At 47.0% G+C, this 27,273-nt stretch overlaps 8 protein-coding genes across 8 annotated transcripts; 3 read left to right on the top strand and 5 right to left on the bottom strand.

The window, feature by feature from the left end:
• Positions 1 to 5,215: 5,215 nt before the first annotated feature.
• Positions 5,216 to 6,289, top strand: PGRI_013360 (Zinc finger, C2H2; the record flags this gene model as incomplete). Its single annotated transcript, XM_040789049.1, has 4 exons — positions 5,216 to 5,431; positions 5,484 to 5,617; positions 5,675 to 6,152; positions 6,203 to 6,289. The coding sequence occupies 4 exons, from the start codon at positions 5,216 to 5,218 to the stop codon at positions 6,287 to 6,289; spliced, it is 915 nt and encodes a 304-aa protein (XP_040646002.1).
• A 1,858-nt stretch (positions 6,290 to 8,147) lies between these two features.
• PGRI_013350 (Amino acid/polyamine transporter I) lies at positions 8,148 to 10,101 on the bottom strand (the record flags this gene model as incomplete). Its single annotated transcript, XM_040789048.1, has 8 exons — positions 8,148 to 8,630; positions 8,678 to 9,007; positions 9,065 to 9,462; positions 9,513 to 9,595; positions 9,649 to 9,738; positions 9,791 to 9,814; positions 9,866 to 9,936; positions 9,985 to 10,101. The coding sequence occupies 8 exons, from the start codon at positions 10,099 to 10,101 to the stop codon at positions 8,148 to 8,150; spliced, it is 1,596 nt and encodes a 531-aa protein (XP_040646001.1).
• Positions 10,102 to 10,677: 576 nt separating this feature from the next.
• Positions 10,678 to 11,898, bottom strand: PGRI_013340 (uncharacterized protein; the record flags this gene model as incomplete). Its single annotated transcript, XM_040789047.1, has 4 exons — positions 10,678 to 11,107; positions 11,162 to 11,304; positions 11,354 to 11,578; positions 11,635 to 11,898. The coding sequence occupies 4 exons, from the start codon at positions 11,896 to 11,898 to the stop codon at positions 10,678 to 10,680; spliced, it is 1,062 nt and encodes a 353-aa protein (XP_040646000.1).
• A 714-nt stretch (positions 11,899 to 12,612) lies between these two features.
• PGRI_013330 (uncharacterized protein) lies at positions 12,613 to 14,007 on the bottom strand (the record flags this gene model as incomplete). The annotated part of the gene is made up of 1 exon (XM_040789046.1): positions 12,613 to 14,007. The coding sequence occupies one exon, from the start codon at positions 14,005 to 14,007 to the stop codon at positions 12,613 to 12,615; it is 1,395 nt and encodes a 464-aa protein (XP_040645999.1).
• Positions 14,008 to 15,394: 1,387 nt separating this feature from the next.
• PGRI_013320 (uncharacterized protein) lies at positions 15,395 to 16,180 on the top strand (the record flags this gene model as incomplete). The annotated part of the gene is made up of 2 exons (XM_040789045.1): positions 15,395 to 15,499; positions 15,560 to 16,180. The coding sequence occupies 2 exons, from the start codon at positions 15,395 to 15,397 to the stop codon at positions 16,178 to 16,180; spliced, it is 726 nt and encodes a 241-aa protein (XP_040645998.1).
• A 1,522-nt stretch (positions 16,181 to 17,702) lies between these two features.
• PGRI_013310 (Peptidase S10, serine carboxypeptidase) lies at positions 17,703 to 19,652 on the bottom strand (the record flags this gene model as incomplete). Its single annotated transcript, XM_040789044.1, has 6 exons — positions 17,703 to 18,141; positions 18,189 to 18,756; positions 18,806 to 19,112; positions 19,170 to 19,310; positions 19,360 to 19,396; positions 19,444 to 19,652. The coding sequence occupies 6 exons, from the start codon at positions 19,650 to 19,652 to the stop codon at positions 17,703 to 17,705; spliced, it is 1,701 nt and encodes a 566-aa protein (XP_040645997.1).
• Positions 19,653 to 20,016: 364 nt separating this feature from the next.
• PGRI_013300 (protein arginine N-methyltransferase) lies at positions 20,017 to 24,372 on the bottom strand (the record flags this gene model as incomplete). Its single annotated transcript, XM_040789043.1, has 7 exons — positions 20,017 to 20,686; positions 20,738 to 20,906; positions 21,500 to 21,547; positions 21,714 to 21,984; positions 22,057 to 23,504; positions 23,578 to 24,202; positions 24,256 to 24,372. The coding sequence occupies 7 exons, from the start codon at positions 24,370 to 24,372 to the stop codon at positions 20,017 to 20,019; spliced, it is 3,348 nt and encodes a 1,115-aa protein (XP_040645996.1).
• Positions 24,373 to 24,722: 350 nt separating this feature from the next.
• PGRI_013290 (DEAH-box ATP-dependent RNA helicase PRP43) lies at positions 24,723 to 27,100 on the top strand (the record flags this gene model as incomplete). Its single annotated transcript, XM_040789042.1, has 3 exons — positions 24,723 to 25,003; positions 25,057 to 26,923; positions 26,978 to 27,100. 3 exons carry the CDS (start codon positions 24,723 to 24,725, stop codon positions 27,098 to 27,100), a joined length of 2,271 nt encoding a protein of 756 aa, XP_040645995.1.
• Positions 27,101 to 27,273: the final 173 nt, after the last annotated feature.

The following is a 27,273-nucleotide window of genomic DNA, read 5'->3' as shown; positions in this document are numbered from 1 at the left end:
CGAGTCTACGTTATATGCGACGGTTGTCATGCCATGTACTATATATATCGGAGGCTGAGATATCTGAACATAATGCTCAGATATAGTGGTCTTGTATCCCAGTCTGTAACTCGCCAGTCTAGGGGCAGGTTGTAACAACGTTATCTATGATCTTCCGTGTCTCTATTAGACTTGCTACCAGCGATGTCTACCTATCAGTCACAAAAGCGAAGCTGGTAACTTATATTCCTCCGGTATCCATAGTCAATGGGAGATTTGAGTCTTCAAGAGATCGATGCAGCCATAGGGAGAAATCTTAGTACGCCCAGTATCACGGCTAGGCTGAGAACGATGTTAGCAAAATGACGTGGTACAGTCCGCAGTCATATCAACCCCGTCATGTGGTGAAGCCAGGAGATCTCGGGCACCAGGTAGCAGGCAAAAGGGCCTGGCAAGACGATGACCGGCTATTTATTGACAAGACATACCGGGCCCCAAGTCACATATGTCTAGAAGAGAAATGGAAGCCGCTTGTATGAGACATTTCATTTTAATCTCTTGGCATGGTGCTTTTTCCCGCGGTTATTCTTCTTTTGCAGACTTTATACTCAGGCTATCACAATGGCAGGGGTGTGCAGTATTCTAGAGGCGTTGAGCTAGTGCAAAGCTAAGGACTAATTAGGAGATTAGATGCGTTGTGGTATTTGACATTTACAACTAAAATATGCAGTTAAAAAGGACGAAATGTTGACAGAATGTATTAGTTCAAGGGAAGGGAATGACAGGAATCAAGCGGGCGATATATTTAGGTCCGTGAAGCTTAAAGAGTGATCTTCATTCCGAGAAACCACAATTTTGTGAATAAAATTGTTCTTATCGCTATAGCTTCATTCATGAGTGGTATCCCCGAGAATCAGCAAAATAAATAAACAAATAAATAAATAAATACAACTATGATTATTGTGTGAGGCTAGTATTTTCCAATCCCGACTAGCAGTGCCAATTACACTAAGAAACTCGACAGCCTTGACGTGGTCCGACGGCACATGCCGCAAGCTAGAAAGGGTGGACTTGAAAATGAGGACTAGCAATATTCATATGGAAATTTGGAAGAAAGAATATTTGTGATAGAAGAAAAGGGCCTAGTCGGGTGATTCCACAAGATATCTGATTCCGCCCCCAATGCCTAGAATTGCGTATGTGCTCCGTAACCACCCTACATTGAGAGAATTGCCCCCCGCTAGACCATTCATATCAACACCGCTTTCCCAAAACGCATAAACAACGTGTCTACCATGTGGGGCGGAGGCGTATCACTGCACATACCTAAAACAACCTTTGAACCTTGAAAAGCCGTTCATCCCGACCGGGACCACGGGAGATCCAGATGCCGCTACCTAATGCACGGCCCACCTCGTAACCGCAAGATGGTGCTTGATATGGGAATAAGTGGGGCATAATTGGGAGGACACCTTGGGAGCTAAATCGATTGTTTATGGTGATCCTACACAAATTGTACCTATATTATTAAATTTGCATTATGCATGCCCCTCGATAGCCCGTGTATCCGCAATATGGTATGATGACGGTATTTGAGCAAATATCCTAATTTCACATGTTTTACCCTACTGTATTCGGAGACATCAGGAGAGTACGGAAGTACTTCACCCCGGAACAATATTATTAAAAAAAAATCAAGGTTATCCCCGGATATTTACATGCTATGGTACCTATAATTTGTATGGAAGTCCTAGTATTCTGGAAGTACAACTTTAATTTAAATTTGGAGACTCACCCACGTGCGGAGTTACGACTAATTAGGTAATTATAACTGGATATCCATCCATGGACGTACGCTAGGCAGCTTCTGGTAAGTTAACATCATCAATTAATCTATAACCCAGCTCTCGTCTGCGTCCAACCTCGACTGGATTCAAGAGTTGGTGGACCATCTTACTCTAGCTGTTAATCAAGAGTGATATTAGCAACTCATCTACTGCTATGGCGTTCCCAAACTGGCTAAGCGTGGATGCATTCCCAATCACTGTTGACGACATGTCTAACCAATCATGTAGTAACCTTTCCATTTCGACAGTATTATCCTAGCTTAATTTAAGTCAGATGACAGTTTCTTACGTCTTATTTTCATCGTGTAGGAACAATCTCAACGTAGATCATCAGGTGAAATCTCCGTACTGGCCTTACAGCTTCGTCCTCACAATGGCTGCTGCGAGTTTGATCGCCACCGTTGGAAATGTCAGTGTACTACGATTCGCCTTTGGTTTGGAGGTACCGCCTAGTGGGATGGGTAGCTTTAAACCCATCTCCTTTTCGCGCCTAGGTAGGTCATTCTTTGCTTTATTGTTTGGAGGCGGAGCATCAATGCAGCTCAAGATCCTGTGGGGGAGACAGAGCCCTTGTGGAGCGGCCGTTAGGATTACGAACTCGACTATTAATTAATTCTAGATATTTTCCACGAGGCATGTACAACTTGGTGGGATCCACATTCTTGAACACGTTTCGGGTGGAGCCTAGGAATTCGTCCATGGCAAAACAAGACGACTCTTAAGGTCCGCACCCTTACTTCCCCAATTCCACCGTAGCGCCCTGAATACAAATCGGAAATCATCCTCCGGAAAATTGATTAAATTATAATAGGATCAACGGATTAATATGGAGCATACCGACGTATGTCTTATCTAACGTTAGCCAATTATCTATGCTGCTAGAAATATGTCTTGCAACCAAAACAGAGACAACAGAGTAAAATATATATTTTATCAACTTCACTGCTTATCGCAACCGGGAAAACCTCGGCTATAGCGGTGTAGTTCTATGAGACCACCCCCACAAGGGTCCACGGGTAGTCTCAATGTATGAATGGCATCGAACGTTTGAATCAGATGGAAATTTATGTATCTAACGAAAATAACCAAAGACTGGAAATGACAAGAAAAAGTGGTAGCCTGTACATTATGATCAAGGTGCTTACTCCGTATCCCATATCGAGCGTCATTTACCTGTAGATTAACGGATCTCGGGGAAGTGTATGGTCGATCATAAACCCGGCACTAACTGTAATGATAGCCCGGGCGGGAGAAGCCGCATGTGCCTACAATGTTGATAGTAATTACTAATACCGGTAATTAATGTTAATCACTTGCCACTCTGTAGCTCACCCTTTCCAAATTTAATTGATTGAATTCACCTGAAATATGGCACTCAATATTGGTAGCATGCATGTATTAGCGCCCCTTCTTGCCTAGGCTATCTTGGCAGGGTAAAAAGGTGGAAATTTAATGTCTTGATGTTGTACTTTGTGAGTGACAACGGTCCGTGGTGAACGACAGGGGAGAGCCACATCGAGTCCCACTTGATGCCCACGTCGCGGGTGTGAATGCTGATCTTTGGCCCTTGAAGCATGAATTAGCGTAGGCGAAGCAATGTGGCTTTGGAATACGAGATATCGAACCCCTGCCAAGGGCGAGAGCAAGTATTTTGCCATGTGGAAGCAGTTAACCTTTGCAGGGATATACATTGACATCATTTGTGTATGTAGTAGCATTGTCGGAGCTCGGAGTTCGGAATTATATGCCCTAAAGGGGCAAACCTCACCCAGTAATGTCGGATTTTAAATTCCTATTTAGTGCTTCTAGGGTAAAGTTTGAATTTAATATGTAACCTTGGAACGATATCCCTTCTCACGGGGACATATTGAACCCAGATCAGTAATCCAAAAATCTTAGTCGGGCGGGGGGTGAGCGGCCAAATGCATGTGCATTGACCATTGCTTGAAGCTTGAAACCTTCGAATGGAGATGTGGAGAGAGACATGGCTCGATTAGCATAGAATAAGCGAAGAAACTCAGGATATCTATAATTCCAAATCATTATGGGGCTAGAAGGTTACATAGCAACCGAAAGTGGTAATTACGCGGGCTCTACAAATTATATATCGGGGAATGGATAGGCATCTATATTGTATGTTGTATTGGCCCCCACGGTCTAAGACCCCAGCTTCTCGATGTAACCTGAATTCCTGTGGGTCAAGGGATAGGGTTCTCTGAAGGAAAAGAGTACGGAGCCAATACGCCCTTCTGTATGAAAGTGTTGAAGTGATTGTAAAAAGTACCCAAGCTCAGAAGAAAAGACCCACACAAGGCAAAATGATTGGTCGTTGCGTATATGCATATTGAACGCCAAAGTGGGTCTCGCCCGGAGCCTCGTTAGTGAAAAATCGGGAGATCAAAACCATTGAAGTGTTGGATCGACGGAATGTGTTAAATTCTTTTGTTTCTCTTTGTTTTCTTATATAAAATGGGACTAGAACCAATCACATTTAGATGTTGGTTTCTTTTCGACTCAGATTCCTGCAACATGCCATGCAGTGATCCATGCAATGACCTATGCAATGATCCACGTGTAATTCGCCAAAAAATACTTAGGCAGATTTAACCCAGATAGTAAACCCTGCCTCATACCCCATTCAGGAAATGAAGGCGATACCCAGGGTTCTCTTTTGATCGGCATCAAATCTATCATCAGGGTTACTGATCACCCCACGGCCGAAACCAAACGCTTAGTTGAGGTATTTTATCAGAATTCTATTTGTATATTTCCAAAGATTTAGATGTCCTTCCCTCAAATGCAGTACAACATACGGAGTACTCCGTAGAACACCTCATTCAATCATATTAGGATCCGAGATGTGGGTAAACACTTAGTGGGGCGAACTATCCAATAGGATAATTTTTGGTCCGAAAGTTATGTGGGTGATCCAAGGCGCTGATCTGATCGACTGGGAGGTGATCCCCCGTCATGAAATCAGCGAACGATGCTCCATTTGATTCTGCCCTATATCCCTGCTAGCTGAAATTTATAAGACTCGGCGTTCTGTGGGTCGTTTCAGGCTTTTTTTCTTTTTTCTTTTTTGTTTGACTATTTAGTATTAACTAGCTTGATTCTTGATTATGTTATTAATTAGCCACTCCAAGATCGGCATATAGGTTGAGGATTTGGAGATACGACCGAGACCGTCCGCCATATCCACACCCCCATAGAGCTGTTGACGCTTCTAAAAGCCTTAAGAAACCCCTTTCCCCTTTCTCTTTTTTTTCCCATAACTATCTCTTTCTATTTTTCCGAGCTCCCATAACTTTCACGAATAAACGTGTAACTCCCGAAAGGGAACCGCCTAATTCATACGACAGTATACTTCATTTATTTTCTACTACAAAATGTCCACATTTACCCCATACACCGCTTCTATTGCGCCGCCATTTGACCTTAACGGCGCTACTCCCATGCCCTCAACACTACCAAGTAGCACACAACAAACGGAGATGTATCCCAGTCCTATGAACGCTCCTTCGCCCCAAACGAACTCCAACCGGGTCAGCAAAGCTATGAAGGGGAAGCGAGTCCACGCATGCGAGCGCCCCGGATGTCAGAAGGTGCGCACTCTTGAGATATTGCCGATGAATCATCTCGCTTACCACCATACAGGTGTTTACCAGAGCCGAACACCGCAGAAGGCATGAGCTTAGCCACGAGCCCAAAAGGCAGTACCCTTGCACATTCAAAGGGTGTCAAAAAGCATTCCATCGTCCAGATTATTTGACTCAGCATATGGGTCGGCAGTGAGTAATCCTTAACAGCCCCAAAAGGTCGAACCCATAGACTAATCCGAATAAAAGTGAGAGTGCAGCACGAAAGGAAACCGCATACCCCCAGAGCAACACATCAACTCATCAGCCAACCTTGCAACAGCCGATGCAATCGCCACCAACTAACTCCCCTCGGATTCCATTTCAAGCGGAAACTTCCGACAATTTCTCCGGCGTTTGGGGAAGCATAGATTCCTCAGTCTCATGTCCCCAATATTCCAGAGGCCAGAGCCAATCTTCTACACCCGTCGACGACCACCCTTCCCCATACTCTTACACAAATGAGAACTACACGAACGAGATGTGCAGCTCGCCCGTCCCGAGTGATTCATTCACGAACCCTCAATACCCCACCACAGGCATGCCAGTAGAGATGGTAACTGCTATCGATCAATACCTGCGGAGCATCTTAAAACCCGAGGCGTTTTCACTACCCCAGCAAATGGACCCGGCGATTTGGGGCCCGGATATTGATATCGATCCTACGTTAACAAAGACCGAGAGCACAGTGAGTGGCCAGGAAACCGCCAAAAAAAACAATTGGCTAATATTTTTCAGGACCAACTACCGCTCTATTCATGGCCTCCTACACATTTGCAATACGGGGATCATCTACAAATGAACCAGCTGTCCGGCAACCGCTGAGAATTACCAGTTAATACGCCACTTCGGCCTTTTGTTGTTTTAGCGTTTTTGTCCTTGTCTTACATCTTCCGGCCTGCAAACTGCTAGGGTCATCTTGATATCTGGGCCCATTTCCGGCGCGTTTATACCATTCTTTTACTGATACGATACCATGAAAATATGTCATAAGACTAAGATTTAATTCAATCTGAGCTGCTTTACTAGACCCCGCGCAAGACAACGCACTACTGACCATTTTCAGCCGCAATCTCGGGCTGTTGGATTATCTACGGAAACTAGCTATTACATGATTACTTATAATACCCAGAATCCAACAATTCCCACATCCCCCATCTTCATATTATGTGATTGGTGTGCTCGGATTAGCTCCACGTGTTAAGCGCCCGGTCAAACGATCTGCAAGGCGCACACACCCTTGCATATACGAATTAGATCTACAAACGGCCGACGCCACAGCCCTATCACATGATTTTAATTGAATCCTTCACGCGCTAGATGTGACCTCCCTTGCATGTGTGTTGGTTCTGATGCCTTGAAAAGGCAACAAGGCGAATCGCTTTTGTGATACCCAACAGCGCCTACAAACGGGTTGTCTCTCATCACACCGCTTAGTTGGAAGTGGTACTAAATCGCTTTCTTTGTTTGGTGGAACATGTGTGACCTCGGTCTCCTAGCGGATTCTAACTTTGTCGACGGAGTAGGCTGTCAACATGCATGCTTCTGGTCGATTATGATAGAGAACGAATACCTAACAAAGGTCCTCTCCTTGCATCTTTCATAGAGAATGAACAGAACCCGGTCAATAAAGTTATTTACTATAATGTTGGAATTTACGATACCTCGTTTCGATAGTAAGCTGAATGACCCGATCAGCCGCACCAAATCCAATCTTACTTTGCGGGAGTGTAATTTAAGTTTCTTTCCACGTTTCGTCCACGTTTTCGGTCCATATCCGGAAAATGCCCAGAGCGTCGATCGTGGCTCCTACCTAAGTAGGCTACCTAGTAAGCTTTAACGTTTTTTACGCGCCTTATGTATGCATGGACTAGAATAGTGGGCCGCATAAGGGGACATGTGATGTCTTTTCAGTGGTCTTTTTAGAGATTCTTTTTCAAAATATCCCTTCAGATATGTCAGTTTTGTAGTCGATAGCGGAAAAGACAGGAAAAGGCTTCGTGAAATTGGCTTTCGAAGACCAAAGTTTCCCACGAGGCTGATACTTCCGATCCACGTGGCACAAAATTCGGCATTACATACGTCGGCGATAAACTTCCGGTCACGGTCAGCACGATACTGAATGGGACTCCCCATCCATCCTGTGACCATCAAAAAGCTAAGTCGCCGGACAGCCCAAATCTCAGGTGTGTCGGTGACTTTTCCGGGTAGCAGGGCTACATTCTTCGACAATTGGCAAGTAACGCACATGCATGCATTGTTCTGCTTGGAAGATTCTGGTAGATTCACGATAAAATCTATGTCGATACATTGAAACGGCATCTGCGCGCTGTCGAGGGGGTTTGACGTCCCCCAAGGTTTATGGCGCTTCGTTTGGTGCGCCAGACAATTTGGGCAGTCGGCGATATATCGGCGTAATTTCTCTGACAGTCCCCTGATATAGAACTGACTGCGAATTTTGGTGGTACGCCGGATAGAAACCGAGGTGTTACACATCGTCGTGATTTGCACTGTAGGTTCGGTCAGACAGAAAGTCGAATGTGCATCTTAATTCACAAATAAACAAGCTTTTATCTCTTGGTCAAGCCAAAGACCGCGCACCTTTAATATCCAAACTATACATTATATACAATGGCAAGCTCCAACCCACAAATCACAAAATACCTCCAAGCACTTCGCTGCTTTATAGAATATGTTCCATAACCGGACCGGTATAGACGTTCCTCGCACGAGCATAGTAGTAGAAAAGACTGAGGATGATAGTCCCGAAAGTCCCAACAACACTATAGTTCATAGTCTGAACAGACACAACCCAAGCCGTCGGCCAGAAGGTAAAGAACACAGCGATGGTCATATAAACCAAAGCCCAGGTGTTGATAAGAATACCCCAGATACCGGGTAGATGAAATGGACCCCAGACGAGCTTCGCGCCGGCGGTGTTGATAACATCCGAATTGCTGCTACGAGCAGAGCTGATCCCGCCCGTGCACCGGCGCCACAGGAGCAAACCACCAACTACCATGTATGACAGGTACAATCCGGAGATCGACATCGAGCAGAGATCGTTGAAAGCGACGGGGGAGCCGATGCTGATGAGCGCGAGCAGACAGGCAATCACCGATGTTATCATAACGGAGTAGATGGGGATGGCGGAGGTTTCAGTGACCTGTTTTTTATTAGCTCGATTCATGAGAAATTACGAATTGAACATACCTTGCTCCACAATCGCCAGCCGGGAATACCGCGATCTCTCGCGAAAGACCAGAACTGGCGCGATGTCGAGGCTAGCATGCCGACAGATGTGGTGGCACCCATGGTTGTGACGATGGAAGCCATTGCGGCGGTTCCGGCTACGGAGCCTGTTGCTTCAAGGAAAATCGCCATGAAGGGCCATCCTGTTTTTGACTCGAGGGCTGAGCCTAGATCGCCGCTGCAGAATAGCATGGCGAGTAACATGCCGAAACCTAGGGATCCGTTGATTAAGACGCTGAGCATGATTGAGATTGGGACTGCGGTGGCGGCGTTTGTGATTTCTTCGGACATCTGAAATTCGAGGGATTAGTTTTTGATCTTGGTTGGGTGGGAGATGGAGGGACGCACATGAACTGCGGCATCACCGCCGGCAAATGCAAAGATGCAACCGACTGTTCCGACGAAGAATGATAGGCCTTGGGATGGGAAGTTGCCTGTGTTTAGGAACTGGGTAAAGACCTCCTCAGCGGTTCCATGGTCGGCCATGTAGGTTAGGGGAATGAGGATGGCGAAGAAGCCGAGGATGTGGATAATCAAGATCATGCCCTCGAATCGAGGAAGGACTTTTCCTCCGACGCTGTTGATGGCGACGGAGAATGCTACGACGGCCCAGAATAGAAGAGTCGGATGCCAGTTCTTGGGCTCATATGTACTGTTTGTGAGGATGATCATGCCTTGAATCAAGGTGCCGACCAGATAGCATGAGGTTGCAAATGTAGCTTGCCATCCAATGACCGTAAGCCAACCTGTAACATATATTAGTTTTAATTTTGCACTGTGGAGATCTGCCGCTTACCTGTCAGGTAGCTCATGAGTTTCATGCACGATCGCGGGGCAAGCATAGATGTCCAATGATACTGCCCTCCAGATGTCGGGGCCCTATTAATCGGTTAGCCTTGATATGGCAGAGAGAGAGAGAGGTGATTCCATACATTGATGCCAACTCCGATAGAACCACAAAGGTAGCCGCGACACCAGCCCAAACGAAGAGGAATCCATATACAGCTCCGGCTGGACCTCCACTGTGTAACTGTTAGCACTGCGGGGTGTCGACAACCTATTAGTGTCTCTTACTTTGCGTATGCTTGCAAGAATAGTCTATGCAAAGTCAGTCAAGGTTTTTCTCAGGCTTAGTTGTTTATCACTTACACAACAATTCCCTCCCAGGTGATCAGAATTGTACAACTGAAACCAAGCATTGACATTAAACCAAAGTTTCGCTGTTTCCGTTAATCCATATTCGATACAAATTCTCAAACATCATTTACCTTCAAGACGGGGCGTTTGCCCATGCGCGCAAGATTGGCATCATCAAGCTCCTTCCTTGATAACTCGCCGATCTCCTGCGCCCCCGAAGACACCTGCTTCGAATATTTAGACAACATATTGGATATGTGATAGGAAAAAGCAAAACCTCCAGATCAAAGGAGAATAATGAATCTTTTTGCCATGGAGGTGCAAGGGTCAAGGGGCAAAAGGTTTGAAACTAGCGCAATCAATTCCAATCAATTCTGCACACATGTGGTTGGAACATTTTATGCGCTAATGCAGCAGGGATGTTAATATCAGGTCATAAGTCTCGGCATAATTTATGTGGCGTTAAAATATCGGGAGATATTCGAAAGGTTCTAAGCGATTGCAAAATGAGGGAGTTCAGCCGCGCCACTGGCGAATAACTACAAAGAACAGTGGTAATTGAGTTCACTCTATCGGATATTATTTAGGATGCGATGTTTATTAGACTTCAATTTTAGTGGATTGAAGTGGATTGAAGTGGATTGAAGTGGATTATAGTGGACTTTTAGTGGATTTTTAGTGGATTTTTAGTCGATTGTCTGATACCATATTAACTATTGTTATTGGTGGAGGTCTATAAGCAGAAGAGGTCAATGTCTAGAAACAATATAGAACCTGCACTAAAGTGGATAAGCGAAGGAATCAAGGATCTTTCCGAAATATCCTCAGCTCTGTACCCCTCCAGTCACGGTCCAAGTCCGTGTCTCCATAATTATGCGAGATTGACTGGACTGGCTTTCATTATCGTCTTCCCGGGTGGATGTCACTACCGTCTCCGTCCCTTGGTGGGGCATCGACACTAGTTCGTGAGTTTCACTTCCTTGCGTTCCCTGCATCCGACGAGAATTTTTAAATGTGCTAACAGCATATGTCCGATGTTTGCTCCCGTAGTTGGAACTCGTCATACCCAATCCCATTCCTGATGATCGCAGATTATCCAAGAAAGGTTTGAACTGGGGAGAACAGGCTGTGACAATGCTCAAGGTTTGAGCTACTTGAGTGGAAACAGCGACGGCCCAGCTCTCAAAGGTGGAATCGGAGGAGGAATGTAGTTGACTGGCGTAAGCGAGTTGGCAAATAATCGCGATAATAACGCTGTGAGTACCGTTAGTGGATTCTCGTAAACTGGAGCCTAGATTTCGCACGTACATAACTCGGATCAAGAACACGCTAGACAGACTAGCCTTTCTGCTGAAATCGGTCTGGATGCGAACGATAACTAATAGTGCCTGGCTCATTATCCCGGCTTCTGTCAAGATATTCGTGATGCCGAGGTAATTCCACCATGCACCCTGGTATAAGGTTAGCTAGTTTCTCATTACGTATCGAAAGGCCACTCACTCGGTCGAAACAACTCCCATAGAGATAATTCCATGTCTGCGGTACACCACATTGGAATGCAGCCGTGAAAATGCTAACAATAGTCCACAGTCCGATCGATATTCCCAACACGAGCGCAAATCGGCGATCCAAGGACGCGGGAGTCAAGTTGCGGATGAAGACCAAAAGCGATAGTTTAGAGAAACAAATGCTGGCGATGAATAGAATGGTTGCGGCGTACTCGGCCTAGTGATTCAAACTGGTTAGAAATGATCCAAGAAAGAAGCTTCTCTTATCCATACCTTCATTATAGTTTCGAGTGTAAGATCAGACAACATGTTACGATGTTGTCCAAGTCCATGCGCTGTCGCTACCGAGACAGCAATTGACTGCGCGATACAGAGCGCCAACGAAGCAGAGGCGAGGCCATCATCAAACGTCCACTTTCGAAAAATGAAGTATTTTGTCCCTAGACGTGTCAAGACACTCAGAATAGCTGTCACCAGCATAAACCAAGTTAAGACATTGATTCCAGGAGTCCAGGTGTTTTTCAACTCTGGACGCATCGCGACGATAATGAAACGAAAAGACAAAAAGGCTTAAAGCCGTGTGTACCCAGGCATTGCATGTTGTCTACGTAGGCTCAGCTAACTTTAATCGGGGGTTTCAGCTGATGAAGATGATTGCCACCGAGCAAATAGATGTCATTGGTGTAAATGCCAGACTAGATCAGTTAATCAAAAAATTCTTGTCAAAGTGAAATACATTGCACTTGCAGGGATATTAAAATTTTGGTCGCCAAGATATCATCTTATTCGTGTAAAAGTGAATCATTATCCACTTAGAAGCCAGAGGCTCGACTTCCAAGTGTTGCGCAGGAAATGCCAAGTGAGCAATTTATTATCCCTGTACAATTTCTGCTTCCTTCAATCTTAGTTGTCATCGAACTTCTAGAAACTCGGCACTCGAACCCCTTATCCCATATGCCGTTGTAACCTTCTCGGCTTCGGCCTATCTTCCGTGGCAGACTCCGTACAACCTACGTGTCTGGTTAATTAATTAACTCATTTCTTATACCAGCTTTATGTTTGGAGTATAATGGGTTCATTTAATATGTCTTACATGGAGATTTTCTGTCGCACCTTCGGACCCTGATTAGAGGGCACAACTCATATACATCCGTGCATCCGGGCTTGAATTATTTATTCGCACATTGAAATTCTACGATATATAACTGCCAAGGAAGGGTAAAACAGGCGATATTAAACGGGCAAATCTTATCAGCCAATTGAATCAAGCCAGGCTCTCACTCGATCTTCAAGACCAATGAGCCCTTTCGAGTCTCGATCATCAGTCTCATCTTCCCAATCATCTTCCTCCTCCTCCCAAATACCTCTAAGCCATTCATCTTGATAGATACTCTCTGACGGTTTACCCTCCCCGTTAATGCTCAACCAGAGGAAGATGTACAACGTGGCTTCTTCAGAAGCCAATTGGTCAAGCTCTCTCTTCGGGAACAGTCTCGGCTCTTTGACATGGATCATGTCGCAAGGATCTTCGGTCACCGTTTTTGTTGTAAATCCCTCATCCCGGATAACGCCTTCCTGCAGTTCACAATTCCAATGATGGTATTGGTATTCATGTCGAGCACATTTCAAATGCGAAGTAACTCGAAGCGCACAGTCCTTTGGTAACGATATTCCCCAAGGTTCCCAAGGCGTTTGGGGCCTCTTTCGAAAAAGCAGCTCGTCACCTTCGGTTTGAGGAAGGTGTAGTAAGCGCCATACATCTGGCCTTGAGATGTGTTCCGGATTTCCGTGCGCGTATGAACCCGAGCCTGCGATATCCATGAAAGTTTGAAGACAGCCTGTCCAGGGAAACGAATATGCGTCGAGGGGTGGACAGGCTGTTCTGACGTTTGCAATGATTGTTGGGGCTAGTCCGCCTGCAGCTGCTCCCATCCAAAGTGCACCTATGTTGGGTCGACGTATTGCGCCAATTAAAGCGAGTGTTTCGTAATCCTTTCCCGTGGGAGATGCTAGTATCTCCTCAAAAAGCGGGTGCAGCCAAGGAGCGACGAGATTGCACGGAACGTCGAGTTCCCAGAATGATCCGCAAAGAGTAGACATCATTACTTCTGGACTGCAACTCAAAGTCATGTAATAGGGCAGCTCTTTGTTTAGACTGGACCATATTGTTGGAATAATATCCGTGGGAGTCGTGGGCTGTTTACCACTAGTTGTTCTTGGAAATGGCAGTTGGACAGTTGACATATAGTATTGATGTGTCGGTAGTGTTATAGCTGTCATAAGTGCGATGGGGAATTGGCTACCCAGATTATGCAATCGCGCAAATTCAGCGAGAATATCAAAAGCCTTCTCTGACGACAAGGGTGTATATGAGGATGTTGGCGAAAAGCTCTGTTGTTTGATAGCAAAGCGTGTTTCGCATGTTCGCGACACCATCCACGGAGCGATAAATTCATCATGGCGGGTTCGTTTGACAATGGCTTTCCATCCTTCATGTTGAGCTAGAATCGCATACCACCACCGAGTTACATCCTCAGCCGCTTCCCCAACATCGATGATATTAGTGTCTGGAAGATCGCAAGAGTTTTCGCCGTAGTACTCGACCTCAGATGTCGTATATTGCATAGTAGCACCCTCCCCTTGCATTTCAACAAGCCGCGCAGAGAGTATATAGCACCATCCAATTGTAAGTATCCCTAAGTAGTTTGGGCACGTGTCTTTTTCTTCCACTGTGCCAATCCAAGAATTGAAGACATTACCATTGAAACTATAGGGAATAGTAACACTGGTGCCAATCTTGAGTACAGCATCGACTGTTCGTTCTCTCTCAATCATGTCGCATTCCGAGTCCCCTATTAACTTCCAAGTTGAGGAGGCTTGCATGCAGAGAACATCAGATGGGGAGTGCCCATAAGTGCGGACATGGGTTCTTTTAGGCCGTCCTTGGAATTTGGGGATCCTATGAAGAGTGCGGCGTGGGTTTGTGTGCTTTGGATCCAAGCCACGATCATGATGGACATCAGCTAGCGATGTCAGGTGATACCAATAATCACGACTTTTTTCCAGAGCCTCATCAACATGGCATGCCTGAGGCTGGATAGTGTTGAGGTTTTCAATAACCTAATCAGGCAAGATATATTAGCTTGTAATATCCTAGAGGAGGACTATAGACACTAACTGAGGAAAGTCGTGGAGGGCGTAAAGGATCCTTTCTCTTGGCTGAATCTGGTATTGAATACATTTGTAAGAGAAGATAGGCTGTCTATACGAGTGAAGGATGCTACATAGTATTCTGATGGTCGAAAAACCACAATATTATGTACGTGATGACTTGGAAATTTATCTGGGAACAAGGGGTGGACTCATCACATGTCCGATGACGGCTGATGAGGCTGATGTGGCTCGTGCTAGTTATACATACTACAACGCATGCATTATTTGCATAACAATAATATCATCAATAACGGAAGTTCTATTTACAAATTTAATGTCAAGATTGAATAGGACTTTGTCCTTTAGCTAAACAGTGTTTATAGTAAGTACACTCACACATTCACGATGGCCGGTATACCACTCATAGGACATTCTAAACGGCCCTACGTCTTTAACTGCTAGTAAGTTTTGTACTTATATCTTGACTTGCTACTTAGATTTAGACCTTGGATCTACTTGGATCGCTTTATACTTCATAGTTGTATTTCAAACTCCTTGGATCTAAGCAGAGAAGATCTACTGAGGATATAGATGTGAGGACATTCAGGGGGTCTAGGTAAATATACTTAGAGTATGAACTCAGCTTGCTTGTAAATAAATGGAATAAGACTAAAGGAACATGAATATATAGCTCTGTCGTCTAAACGAATAAGGGGGAAGGTGCGGTTCACTGGTCGCGTCTCGCGCCTTCCTGTTTCGTTGCTCTTGCGATTTCGTTCAGTGATCCCCCTCCCCTTTGTTGTTATTTATTTTCTTTTTACTTTCCCGTCACTTATTCCTTCTTTACTCCACGATCTTATTTCACTGTTTTATCAAACAAATGAACAAAATGACTAAACCAAATGAATCTGACGACCCTCTCCGTGAGCTGAAGCCGGGAGATGTTAAGCTTCTTATCTACGCAAGCCTGTGCCATAATGGCAGGGTCAGTCATCCCATCTATCTAACATCTCGTTATATCTATCTCATAATCTTATCCACATAGATTGACATGGAGAAGCTGGCTGGATACCTTGGTCAGAAGAAGTCTTCTGCCAGCACCAACTACTTCCGCGCCAAGGGCCGCTTCCAAGCCATTCTTAACGAACGCTCCCCACGAAAGTCGGCATCTGCCAATGCCGCTCCCAAGTCTGGGGCCGCTGGCGAGTCCATCAACCCTGCTAGTACCGATACCCCAGTGAAGAAGCCGCGTTCCCGCAAGCCTGCCTATGCTGCTTCCAAGGCAACGGCCGCTAGTGAGACCATCGGATCTGATGATACCGACCCCGGTACCCTAGTGAAGAAGCCGCGTTCCCACAAGCCTGCCGATGCATTCTCCAAGTTTAGGGACGCTGGTAAAACCATCGGATCTGATGATACCGACCCTGGTACCTCAGTTGAGAAGCCGCGTTCCCGCAAGCGTGCAGCAGCCAAAGATGCATCCTCTGGCGACGAAGCGGAAGCCAAGCGACGACGCCTGGCTCCCTGGGCTGCCTGGATTGCCTCCGTGGGTGACCCGGGGTCCCCTCCAACGACCGTTCCAAATTACACCCAGCAGGCCGCGTCTGAGCCTGAGGAATCTGTTCAAACGGGGATGGCCAACGAGGCCAGCGACCTGACCGAGTAAACCAATACTCGTGTCACCACGCCGCCTTGTATCAAAACTTCCCAAGAGTAACATGGAATGCAATGAATGAAATGAAGGAGTTGAATCTTGGGAATTGTCTTCTGTGGCGTCAATGTTCTCAGACATGGAAAGATTACTTTAACATGAAATTGTGGTTTTTAACTGAAACTCAGATCAAATCAAATAATTGGACAAGCACTTCACTTCCTACGTAACATTGAACCTTGCAAGGCAACCACTCTTTAGTTTGTAGACTAGTAGTATATGCACGGAGCAGATGGAAACTTAGGCTCTTATCTCAACGTTCTCATCTGTGGCGGCTAGAGAGCTAACTATGTCTTCGGAAGAGCTTACCAGAATCGTTTGATATTTTGAGAAAACCAAAACATTGTCCTGTCTGTTGTCATGCCATATACTGTCGATCCTCTCTTGGAAGTTCACGGGTTGCGCATCCCGAATATCAGAGCTAGCAATGTCACACGTTGAGGACAAGGGTGTCGATAATCTACTGGGTACTCAGCTCGGTGGTTGGGGATTGGGCAATGAGGGTTCTGACTATTTCAAGTTAGCTCTATATTTTTTCTTCATTATCTCCTTCTTTTAGGCTCCATTCCGAGAAGGGGAGGCAGAGACTTACTGCCTGAACATGTTGAAGTTCGTAGTCCCACCTATCGTATTTCAGGTCTAGGACCTTGACAATGGGGAACAAAAAGCAAGGTTGGGGACCTATTGTCTCGACCCTCCTCTCCTATTGAGAATATCACTTGACGAGAAATCAGAGACACCCTCAGAAATATCCAGGTTCTTCCTTTTAATTCCCAATTAGGCAATCACTGTCACTCTGCGCAGCGGTATAGACGCCAGGAGTCAAACCCCCATTTCTGGGCAATATCGATGGATTGATGTCTCATTTTCGGAAATATGACCAGGAGAATATTTAAGATATTTAAATTACTATTAAAAGAATAGTGGGCCGCATAAGCGGCCGTGTGATGCCTTTTTAGTAGTCTTTTTAGTAGTCTTTTTAGTAGTCTTTTTAGTAGTCTTTTTAGTAGTCTTTTTAGTAGTCTTTTTAGTAGTCTTTTTAGTAGTCTTTTTAGTAGTCTTTGTCTTTTCAGTAGTCTTTTCAGTAGTCTTTTCAGTAGTCTTTTCAGTAGTCTTTTCAGTAGTCTTTTCAGTAGTCTTTTCAGTAGTCTTTTCAGTAGTCTTTTCAGTAGTCTTTTCAGTAGTCTTTTCAGTAGTCTTTTTAGTAGTCTTCTCAGATACCATTTGGCTTAGATACAACATAGGTCGGCGGCAAAAAAAGGAAAAGGGCTTAATTTGTGCAAATGTCCTTTCAAGCTTTGATAGAGCAGTATAAGGAGCGGTCAAGAACCAGGCCAAAATGAGACATGAGATTATCTAGAAATGGGGGTTTGACCCCTAGCGTCTATACCACTGCATAGTCTGTCCATCTTTCCGGGTAAGTGCATTTTCTGCCCTCGACTTAAGTGCAAAACCTCAATCCTTTCCCACGCGCTTCTCAGTTCCCCTGTCTGCGTAATCTGACCGAAGCTGGAGCCGATGCCTTCGAAGGGTTCGGCCCATTGAGAGTAGTGTTGTATGTCGCACTACTATCAAGCACTTCCCAAACCATAGTACTATTTCCCTCTCGGTAGTCACTCGTCGGTGTCCCATGAGTCCGATACCCACCATGCGGCTTCAAATGCTTCTCACCAGTCGCAATATCCTTCCTCAAGAGTATTCTCTCAAACATCTCCAACGAAACCAACGGCTGGTAGAACGGCACTTCATGTCCGGACTCATAAATCCGCACAAAGCTAAACAAGTCACTCTGACGAACCTGTCCATGAACGACACCATCCGAAGTAGTGATATTCACAAAGCCAGCATGTTCATACCCCCGCGCATTGATCTCCTCCGCCACAACCTGTCCACCAAGCCAATTGCAGTTGTAATCGCTAGCACAAATTAGCGTAGTCTATAGTGATCCCACAGGAAGTCTTACGCATCTCCGAAATACAGCGAAACCTGCACTCCAGCTTCAAGCAACTTCCTCACAGCCTCAATGGTCCCGGACTCGCGATCGTCGTCGCCTGTGCTTCCAAACGCATTGCTCACGGTCCCGGATGACTCTGAGAAATTCTGATACGCTCCAATCGCAGCTTGCACTTTGGGACTGTTGAGATATTCGACGTAGAAAGAGTACGGGAATCGATCGGGCGACAATTCACGCATATCGTACTCGTCCCGACCGGAGTAGGTATCAAATAAGGACTCGACCTTATTAGCGCAGAAAGTGTCCGCGGCAGCGCAGATATCGGCTCGACCCGTTGCGTAACATTCTCGAGTTCGATCGACGCAGTTTCCTTCGCCGTAGAGGTTGTTGTACCATTCTGCCTGCACGGACTCGTTGTATGGATTGTAGTCGTATGTGTTTCCGGGGAAGACGGAGAAGTTGTAGTATGCCTGGTATTGAATTAATGGATCGAACCAGCCATTTCCAATTAGTACGTTCTCGAGATCGATCTTGATGGAGCCGTGGGGCTTTTTGGCGTTTTGTTCGACGAAGTATTCTATTCTAGAATTAGTGCCAGTCGCATGAATGTATTCTTGGGGCCTTACTGTTGAAGATTGGGCCATAGTGACCACCGTAACTCTCGGTGGCGAAATTGATGCCATTTCTTGAGTACTTCGGGAATGCGCCCATGAACCCTTGTAGTGTCTTCCACATATTCGGTGCCGCACTTGCTGTTGTATTAGGGACCAGGCCGATGTCAGGTTTGGAGTATGTGCCGCATGTTCCATATTTCTGTGCATAATCGGGGCATTCGTCGCTGGGTAACTGGACAATATTGCCATCGTCATCTTCGTAGGCTGGAATGGGAATTGTGTATGATAATCCAACTGTGGCAGGTTGATCGACGAAGAGCTGGCGAGAGTTGAGCTAGAGTCACAGCAAACACTAAGAAAAAAAAAGCAAACTTACCATATTGCTCACGTTGCTCCAAGAATAAGGGTTGTTGTATACACTGCCGTCGTGATCAACTCCGCATGGCCCTAATTCCTGGAATAATCCAATCATCGAAGACGATCCCGGTCCTCCATTGATCCAGACTGTAAGTGGTGCCTTTTGATTGTTAGCACTTTGGAAATGCACGAATATCGTCGGGACATACATCTTTAGGGTCTCCATTTCTAGCCTCAAAGAACCACCTGTGCTCGTCAGTCGCTGTCTAGGGCTCATCTCGAGGAATTATTACCAGAAAATATGCTCATTTTCACCAACATCGGCGTAACCAGAGTAACTTTTCACATTGGGGTCTTGTTCACAAATCCCAGCAGGCACTTCCTTATATCGCACATTGATGTCGGCATGTCCCTTCTTGGTGATCAAGTCCGTGGGGGCGGGTACAAATTGTGCCGCGGCAGAGTTCGCCAATACTGCCAATAAAAGCTTGGTATATAACATTTTGAATAGATTTCCCTAATCTTCAATTGGGGATTTAATACTATTTATTTAACTAAGATAACCCCTCTCGAAGGATCTCCACTATATATTGCCCTTCAATGGCAAGGCCAGAAACTACTAAGATCGTCCACAATTTGGTCTTTTTCGCCGACGGATCTCCGACTGAATGTCTCGTGAGCTCCGGAGGTGAGCGAATTGCTTATCTTTCAACTTTATTTGTGATTTTGGAAGGATTGCGACTTTTATTTTTGCCCCTTCATAGTTGGATTCTTTATCTTGTGTATAACCCGAACCCAATCATTATTCTTTATACATATCACGTATCTATAATATAATCTATCAAAATCGAGGGACTATATCAAAATTAAACCCTCTTGAATGGCAACCCATCGCCCTTGCCAGCATCAACCTGCACAAAGTACCAAATATGCGCCTCAAAGTCCGTCAACAACGGCAACCCAGTTCCAGTATTTCCGGCAAAGGAGACATCTCCCTCAATAACCTCAATATCAGAAGCGCTAACAGTAGCATTGTTAGGCGACGTGATCCAGTACTCAGGACTAACGTGAACATAACCCATAGTCAACAATGGCATCTTAGGGACCGGATCATTGGTGTGAGTGAACCGGTAGTTATTTCCCTGCGCCGTGATGTACGATGCCAAAGCTTTATTAGCCACGCGAGGCGAAGCATACGCGTACAGCTTAGCCGACGGGTATCCTTTGCCTCGGAGATCAGCGGCGGCAAGGGTAGCCACGGCGGCACCGAGGCTATGACCCACTACGACGAATTCGTAGTTGGGGTTCTGGGCGACGGCATCTTTCAGTTGTTTGATGACGTCGTCACGGACGAGTTTCCAGGAACTCCAGAAGCCGAGTTCGGCCAAGCAGCCCTTGCAGAGATCGGGGTCTGTGAATAGGAATGAGACATCGGTGAGCCAGTTGCGGATTGAGTACGAGCCGCGGAAGGAGAGGACGATTGCTGCGTTGGTGTGATCGACTGCGATGAAGCCAGCGGTATCGGTGATGGTGGTGCTGTATGTGTGTGAGTGTATTGTCTTGGTATAGATTCATTGGGTTGCTTACTCGGAGAAGTCATAGAATACAGTCGAGTCCGCTTGCTCCACTAGGGGACAGTTGCCTTTCGAACAGAGGATCTTGGCGCCCACTTGAGCCTTATAGACGTCGAGATAGTATGCCGCGGCGGCATACTGGACCCAGAAGTTGAATTGGGTCAGTTCGGTGGTCGAAACATCTAAGGATATGTGAGTGATATGTTCTATGTGGACTGGACAACGTATAAGATACCTCGAGGCTGCAGTTTACTGGGCAGGGCATGACCCAGCGAAACCACTGCGGATAGGGCTGTGAATAGAGAGAAACGCATAGTGTCGCGTGATCAACGTCCGTATCCTGTCGAGACTGAAAACACCCCGGTGGGAATCCCCGGCTTTATATGCTTGCGACGGATCCATATGGTTCCTCAATCCGCAATTGCGCAAGCCTTTTTTCGCAACGTAGGAACCCATATCATACAATGATCCATGGATACTACATGTGATGAAAAATTTGGGCACAGTTCAGCTCCCGGAGGATATTCCGGATTCGTACAAAGATCGACAAAATATAGATCACGCCCCTTGTTGCGATCCAATCGGCCAGAGATCGTGGGGGTAAGGTGGAGCTGAACCATCTCCGGTCAAATCCGGTATTGGAGTTAAGTGGATCGCGGGGGAATATTCAACTCCGAAAGATGATGTATGCTGGGGGAAATATGCTGGTGTCTGTGGAAATCGGACTTATCCCGAGCACATGAAAACGAATTGATCGGCAAGAAGCTTGACTTACTCGGCCCGAATATGTAGGGAAATATTTCAACACCCATTGCGGCGAGATCTATGTAGATCAACTGTTACTACTCGGTACAATAAATCCACAAAGCTTAGTCTGAGGGATTTTCTTTTGGGGGCTTTTTTCCCTGAAAATGAACTTGAATTCGTTAGCAATACTAGAGCTAATGGCCCAAACTTTTATTCGCCTTGTAGATTTCACATTAAACAACCATCCTTGATGCTAGAGTGCAAGTCGCTCATGCCCACCCGCACACGGCGATAGCCAGGACGGGAGCTTGGCTTCGCATTTCCCTTAGTTTTCAGGTTTTCCACACTGGGAGAGCCAGCCTGCGCATAGCTGATAGGAGTGGGTTTGACAGTAGCTGCAGTAGGTTCAAGGGCATAAACCTCAACCATCCATTCATACCAGACCTTCCGATCATCGGTTTGACGGTACATTGTGGCAACAATCTCGCCATTTTCGGGCACACTAAGTGGGGTCTAGGCAGCAAAGGTTAGTAACATGGAAATGATAAAAGCGAGAGAGTAACGCGGGTATTCCCGGAAACTAACCTTCAAGGGAAAGTAGATGGGGAACCAGCTGATCATGCTTGCACTCTTGGCATCCATGGTCACTGGATTGGTAGACAACTCCACATCGCCGTAGAGAACTGTTTCAAAGTAGCCGGCGAGACCGTGGCACACACCTCGGTTCTGGGAAGGGAAGGCTAGGCGTGTTTGGCGCACATTGTGGGCATTCGAGATGGTCGACTGCATGGCAGACTGGGGAGGAATGTGTCGGTTCGGGTGAGAGAAAGACCAGGCAGTCTGCACAAAGGGAGTGGGGAATTCAGTGGTGGAGAATGACGACGACGGGGTAGATGCCCTAGCTACATTGTTAGGGTTGGAGGTTTCACCACCAGCAGGCGTACCGGTCGTAGAGAGGAAGTCAATGGCGTGAAGCATCACGACGTATGGGGTCTCTGGGGCGGCCGGGTTGGACACCGTCTGGTGCACAACATCAGCATGCAATTTGGGGGCGGAAACCGGAGTGAAATGTGCCGAATATGAGGCTGGAATTGAAATGCCGTGGACGGGGTTGATCACGTCGTTCACACCATCCAAACACTCCGGAGAAAGCTCATTGTCCGCAAAGGAGCCCAACAGCTCCGAGACGAGGATATCAACATGGGTGTGGCACATGGCCGAACCCTGGGTCTCAGAACTTTCAGATGCCCCCTTCTTCGAGACAAGAGGTCCTTTCCAGCTTCGCATATCTGACTGGACCAGGGTGACCTTGCCACCCCAGATTGTGTCGTTGTGTCGCTGAAGCAACACAAACGCGTTCTGGTTCTTCTCCACAGCCCAAATATCAATCTCCACTCCAGCATCTGCGCTAGCCTTTAGCGCGCGAGTGACTAGTGGACCGCGACCAGCTCCTACAACGGCAACAATCACTTTTCCATCTGGGTGAGACGTGGCCTTTTTCTGGTCCGCCCAGTCTCTCAAGGCCTTACAAATTGCCTTCTCATACCACTCATATTTGATAGGGTCCTTTTCAAATACTTCATATGTGATACTCTCCAGGTTGACTGTCAGCGGCTGTAGAGGAGCCTGTAGATAGTCCTGGTATCCCACACCGAATCTCTCAATCGCTGTCCGCGGTGGCTGGCGCTGCTGCAGATTGCGAATATACGAGAGGTGGGGAGTGGGGTCGTGGTGCTTCTTGCCAGCCTGTGACAGACTTGGATAGTCAGACCCAGAGATCGAAGCCTTGTTGGTATCAGGGTCTTCGGTATTCTCAAGCCCAGGAATAGGACCAACGCCACAAAGGATAATCCACGGCGCAGTTCGAAGACGCATCATCTTCGCAATCAGACCTTGGTGTGCCTTGGACAAGACTGGGTATCCTTTCTGGTTCTTCAGGAACGTGGAGCCATCAATCGTCAATAAACGCACTGGTTCTGAATGCCATCGGGATTGCACATACAGGGACGGCAATTGCTTCGGCATAGAAAGGGCTACAGCTCAGATTAGCATTAGTTCAAAATATCGTGACATTGGTGATAGGCCATTAAAAGGAGGGGGTCTTACCAACGAGCAGTCTTGTGTGGTATTTGCAAGTCTTTCTGATTGAATCCCAGGCTTCCCAGGTACCAAACGGATCAACCTTGAGTGGAGCTCCCTCATCGGGCGCCAGGTATTCTGCCCGAGCAAGCGGGGCCAAGTCGCCCATAGTATCAACTTCGGCCTCTGGGTTGTCAACCATCTGCTGCCAAATATGGAACTGGATGTAGGGACCGAGGTCTAAGGCATCTTGAATCGCGCGCGCATAATAGATAACACCCTCGGCATGCAAGGAACCATGATGCAACTTCGGGCCAGGAATCAAAAGATATCCAATTCCGCAAAACGCAGCATACGCAACTTCCAACATCAGAACTTGCCGGGACAAATCTGCAATTAACGGGTCCGGTGAGCAAAGATCAATCCAGCTACTGATAACACCAACCAATTGACTGGTTGCTTCATTCGGGGTGAGATACGAGTCGGCCTTTGAGAGCGGCGGAACCACTATAGGCCGAGTGTTCTGGGTAGTACCCATGGTTCCAACAACATCGTAAGTTGGGGATTCCAGATTGGCCAAATAAGAGGACAATAGGCCAAGAACCCGCGAATGGAAATGGGAAGTCGTGATCGGGACAGTCATCATATCATACTATAATCAAGTTAGCAATCAAGGTAATGTCACAGGTGAGAGAAAGGACTGACATTGCTTTCGTGTACGTTTTGAATGACTCGAGGGGTCACAGTAACCAGTCTGTTGTGCTCATGGTGCCCAATGCAGAAAGATGGCCCTGGATCCTCAGAAGGATTGTAGCTTTCCATATTGATGGAGAAGTTCTGGCGCGATGGTGGGGGTGGTATGGAACTAGGGATGTGGATAAAAGCTGATGAGGAACGGAGCTACAAAACTTGTTATGAGGTGTTCCTATTCAAAGAAGCCACACGCCTCGGAGGAACCCAGAGAAGTCCAGACAAAAACACACAGAGCATCAACAAGCTCGAAGATTATCGATCCCTTTGTGGAGAGTGGCAGAATAGACTGGCGGTGAGCCTGATAGGCAGTTGTGGCGCTCGGGCGACCTTCCTTATCTCATATTTTTTTTCTTCCGTATCTCAGCATCTTCTCTCCGCCGAGTTTCCCTCTCAACACACCCTCCCTTTTCACCTCCACCATGTCTGATAACCGATCTGACTCTGAAGGTGGCTCGCGCGCAAAGCGCCAGAAGATGGATGGCGGAGACCCTAAGAATAACCCCTACCTCGCTCACATGTACGAGAACGAAAATGGCTCCGACAACGGGGCCCTGGCCAAGTTTAAGCGACACCAGACAACTTCAGCGATGGCGAAGAAGGCCGAAGATGGCGATATCAACCCTTTCAATGGCAGACCTTTTTCTAGCAAATATTTCTCAATTCTGAAGACCCGTCGCGATCTGCCCGTCCACCAGCAACGGTGAGTGCTGCCCGACAGCCATTCTAGAAATATGTACTAACCACTTTATCCAGTGATGAGTTCCTGCAACTCTACCAACAGTCCCAGATTCTTGTCTTTGTCGGTGAGACTGGTTCCGGAAAGACCACACAGATCCCGCAATTCGTCCTCTACGATGATCTCCCCCAAACCCAGGGCAAAATGGTCGCCTGTACGCAACCCCGTCGTGTGGCTGCTATGTCCGTCGCCCAACGTGTGGCGGCTGAGATGGACGTCAAGCTTGGAGAGGAAGTCGGTTACAGTATCCGTTTCGAAGATATGACCGGCCCAAAGACCATCATGAAGTACATGACTGATGGTATGCTTCTTCGCGAGGCTATGAACGATCCCAACCTGTCGCGTTACAGCACAATCATGCTTGACGAGGCTCACGAGAGAACCATGGCGACAGATATCCTGATGGGTCTTTTGAAGGAAGTTGTAGTGCGTCGGCCTGACTTGAAGATCATTATCATGTCTGCTACTCTGGATGCGCAAAAGTTCCAGCGCTACTTCATGGATGCACCCCTCCTCGCAGTTCCTGGTCGTACCCACCCCGTCGAGATCTTCTACACCCCCGAGCCTGAGCAAGATTACGTCGAGGCTGCAGTTCGGACTGTGCTCCAAATCCACGCCACCGAAGCTGAGGGAGATATTCTTCTTTTCTTGACTGGTGAAGAAGAGATTGAGGATGCTGCCCGGAAAATCGCGCTCGAGGGAGATGAGATGATTCGCGAGGCCGACGCTGGTCCTATCAAGGTCTACCCTTTGTACGGTAGTCTTCCTCCTCACATGCAACAGCGCATCTTCGATCCTGCACCACCTCCACGCCGGCCAGGCGGCCGCCCCGGGCGCAAGGTCATTGTGTCCACCAACATTGCCGAAACATCTCTGACCATCGATGGTATCGTGTACGTTGTGGATCCTGGATTCTCCAAGCAAAAGATTTACAACCCCCGCATTCGTGTCGAGTCACTCCTCGTTTCCCCCATCTCCAAGGCCTCCGCACAGCAACGAGCTGGTCGTGCCGGTCGTACACGTCCCGGAAAGTGCTTCCGCCTTTACACTGAGGGCGCATTCAAGAAGGAATTGATCGAGTCAACTTATCCCGAGATTCTTCGGTCAAACTTGTCTTCAACGGTGCTGGAACTGAAGAAGCTTGGTGTTGATGATCTCGTGCACTTCGATTTGATGGACCCGCCTGCTCCCGAGACTCTGATGAGAGCATTGGAAGAACTGAACTACTTGGCTTGTCTGGACGATGATGGAAACCTTACTCAACTGGGTCGTCTCGCATCCGACTTCCCTCTCGACCCCGCCCTCGCTGTCATGCTGATCAGCTCTCCCGAATTCTACTGCTCTAATGAAATCCTTTCCATCACCGCGCTTCTGTCTGTGCCCCAGGTCTTCGTTCGTCCCGCTGCCCAGCGCAAGCGTGCCGACGAGATGAAGAACCTGTTCGCCCACCCCGACGGAGATCACCTGACAATGCTGAACGTCTACCACGCATACCGCAGCAGCGCCGCCCAGGCAAACCCCAAGCAGTGGTGCCACGACCACTTCCTCTCCCACCGTGCCCTCCAGTCCGCCGATAACGTCCGCTCCCAGCTGCTGCGCATCATGGAACGCCAGGATCTTGACATGGTCTCCACTCCTTTCGAGGACAAGAAGTACTACGAGAACATCCGTCGCGCCCTTTGCGCCGGTTTCTTCATGCAGGTCGCGAAGAAGGACACTGGCGGCAAGAGCCAATACCTTACCATCAAGGACAACCAGAACGTGCTCCTGCACCCGTCCACCGTCTTGGCCCACGAGGCCGAGTGGGTCTTGTATAACGAATTCGTTCTCACTACCAAGAACTACATCCGTACTGTCACTGCAGTCAAGCCAGAATGGCTTTTAGTATGTTTCCATTCCTCCTTATACTCACTATTCATTTAACTAACTCCTTTCCAGGATATCGCCCCTACATACTACGATATCAGCAGTTTCCCCAAGGGTGACATCCGCTCTGCCCTTACTCGGGCTGCTGATCGCCTCGCGCACAAGGAGAAGATCCGTGCCGCGAAGCGTCGCTAGACCATTTGTTTTTGTTCAGCCTAGAATTTACGCATGATACGCTTGCTTATCTTTTCATCACGATGTCAATACATTGAATAGAATTTTTGCTTTTCTTATTCTATGCCATATCATACTCCCCGAATAACTCTTTTCTGGCATTGCCTTCGACCATTGTAGGTCTATCCAGACCT

This window comes from Penicillium griseofulvum (genome assembly GCF_001561935.1).
Source record: "Penicillium griseofulvum strain PG3 chromosome Unknown contig_80, whole genome shotgun sequence".
NCBI lineage: Eukaryota > Fungi > Ascomycota > Eurotiomycetes > Eurotiales > Aspergillaceae > Penicillium > Penicillium griseofulvum.
This window is presented reverse-complemented; position numbering and strand designations above follow the sequence as displayed.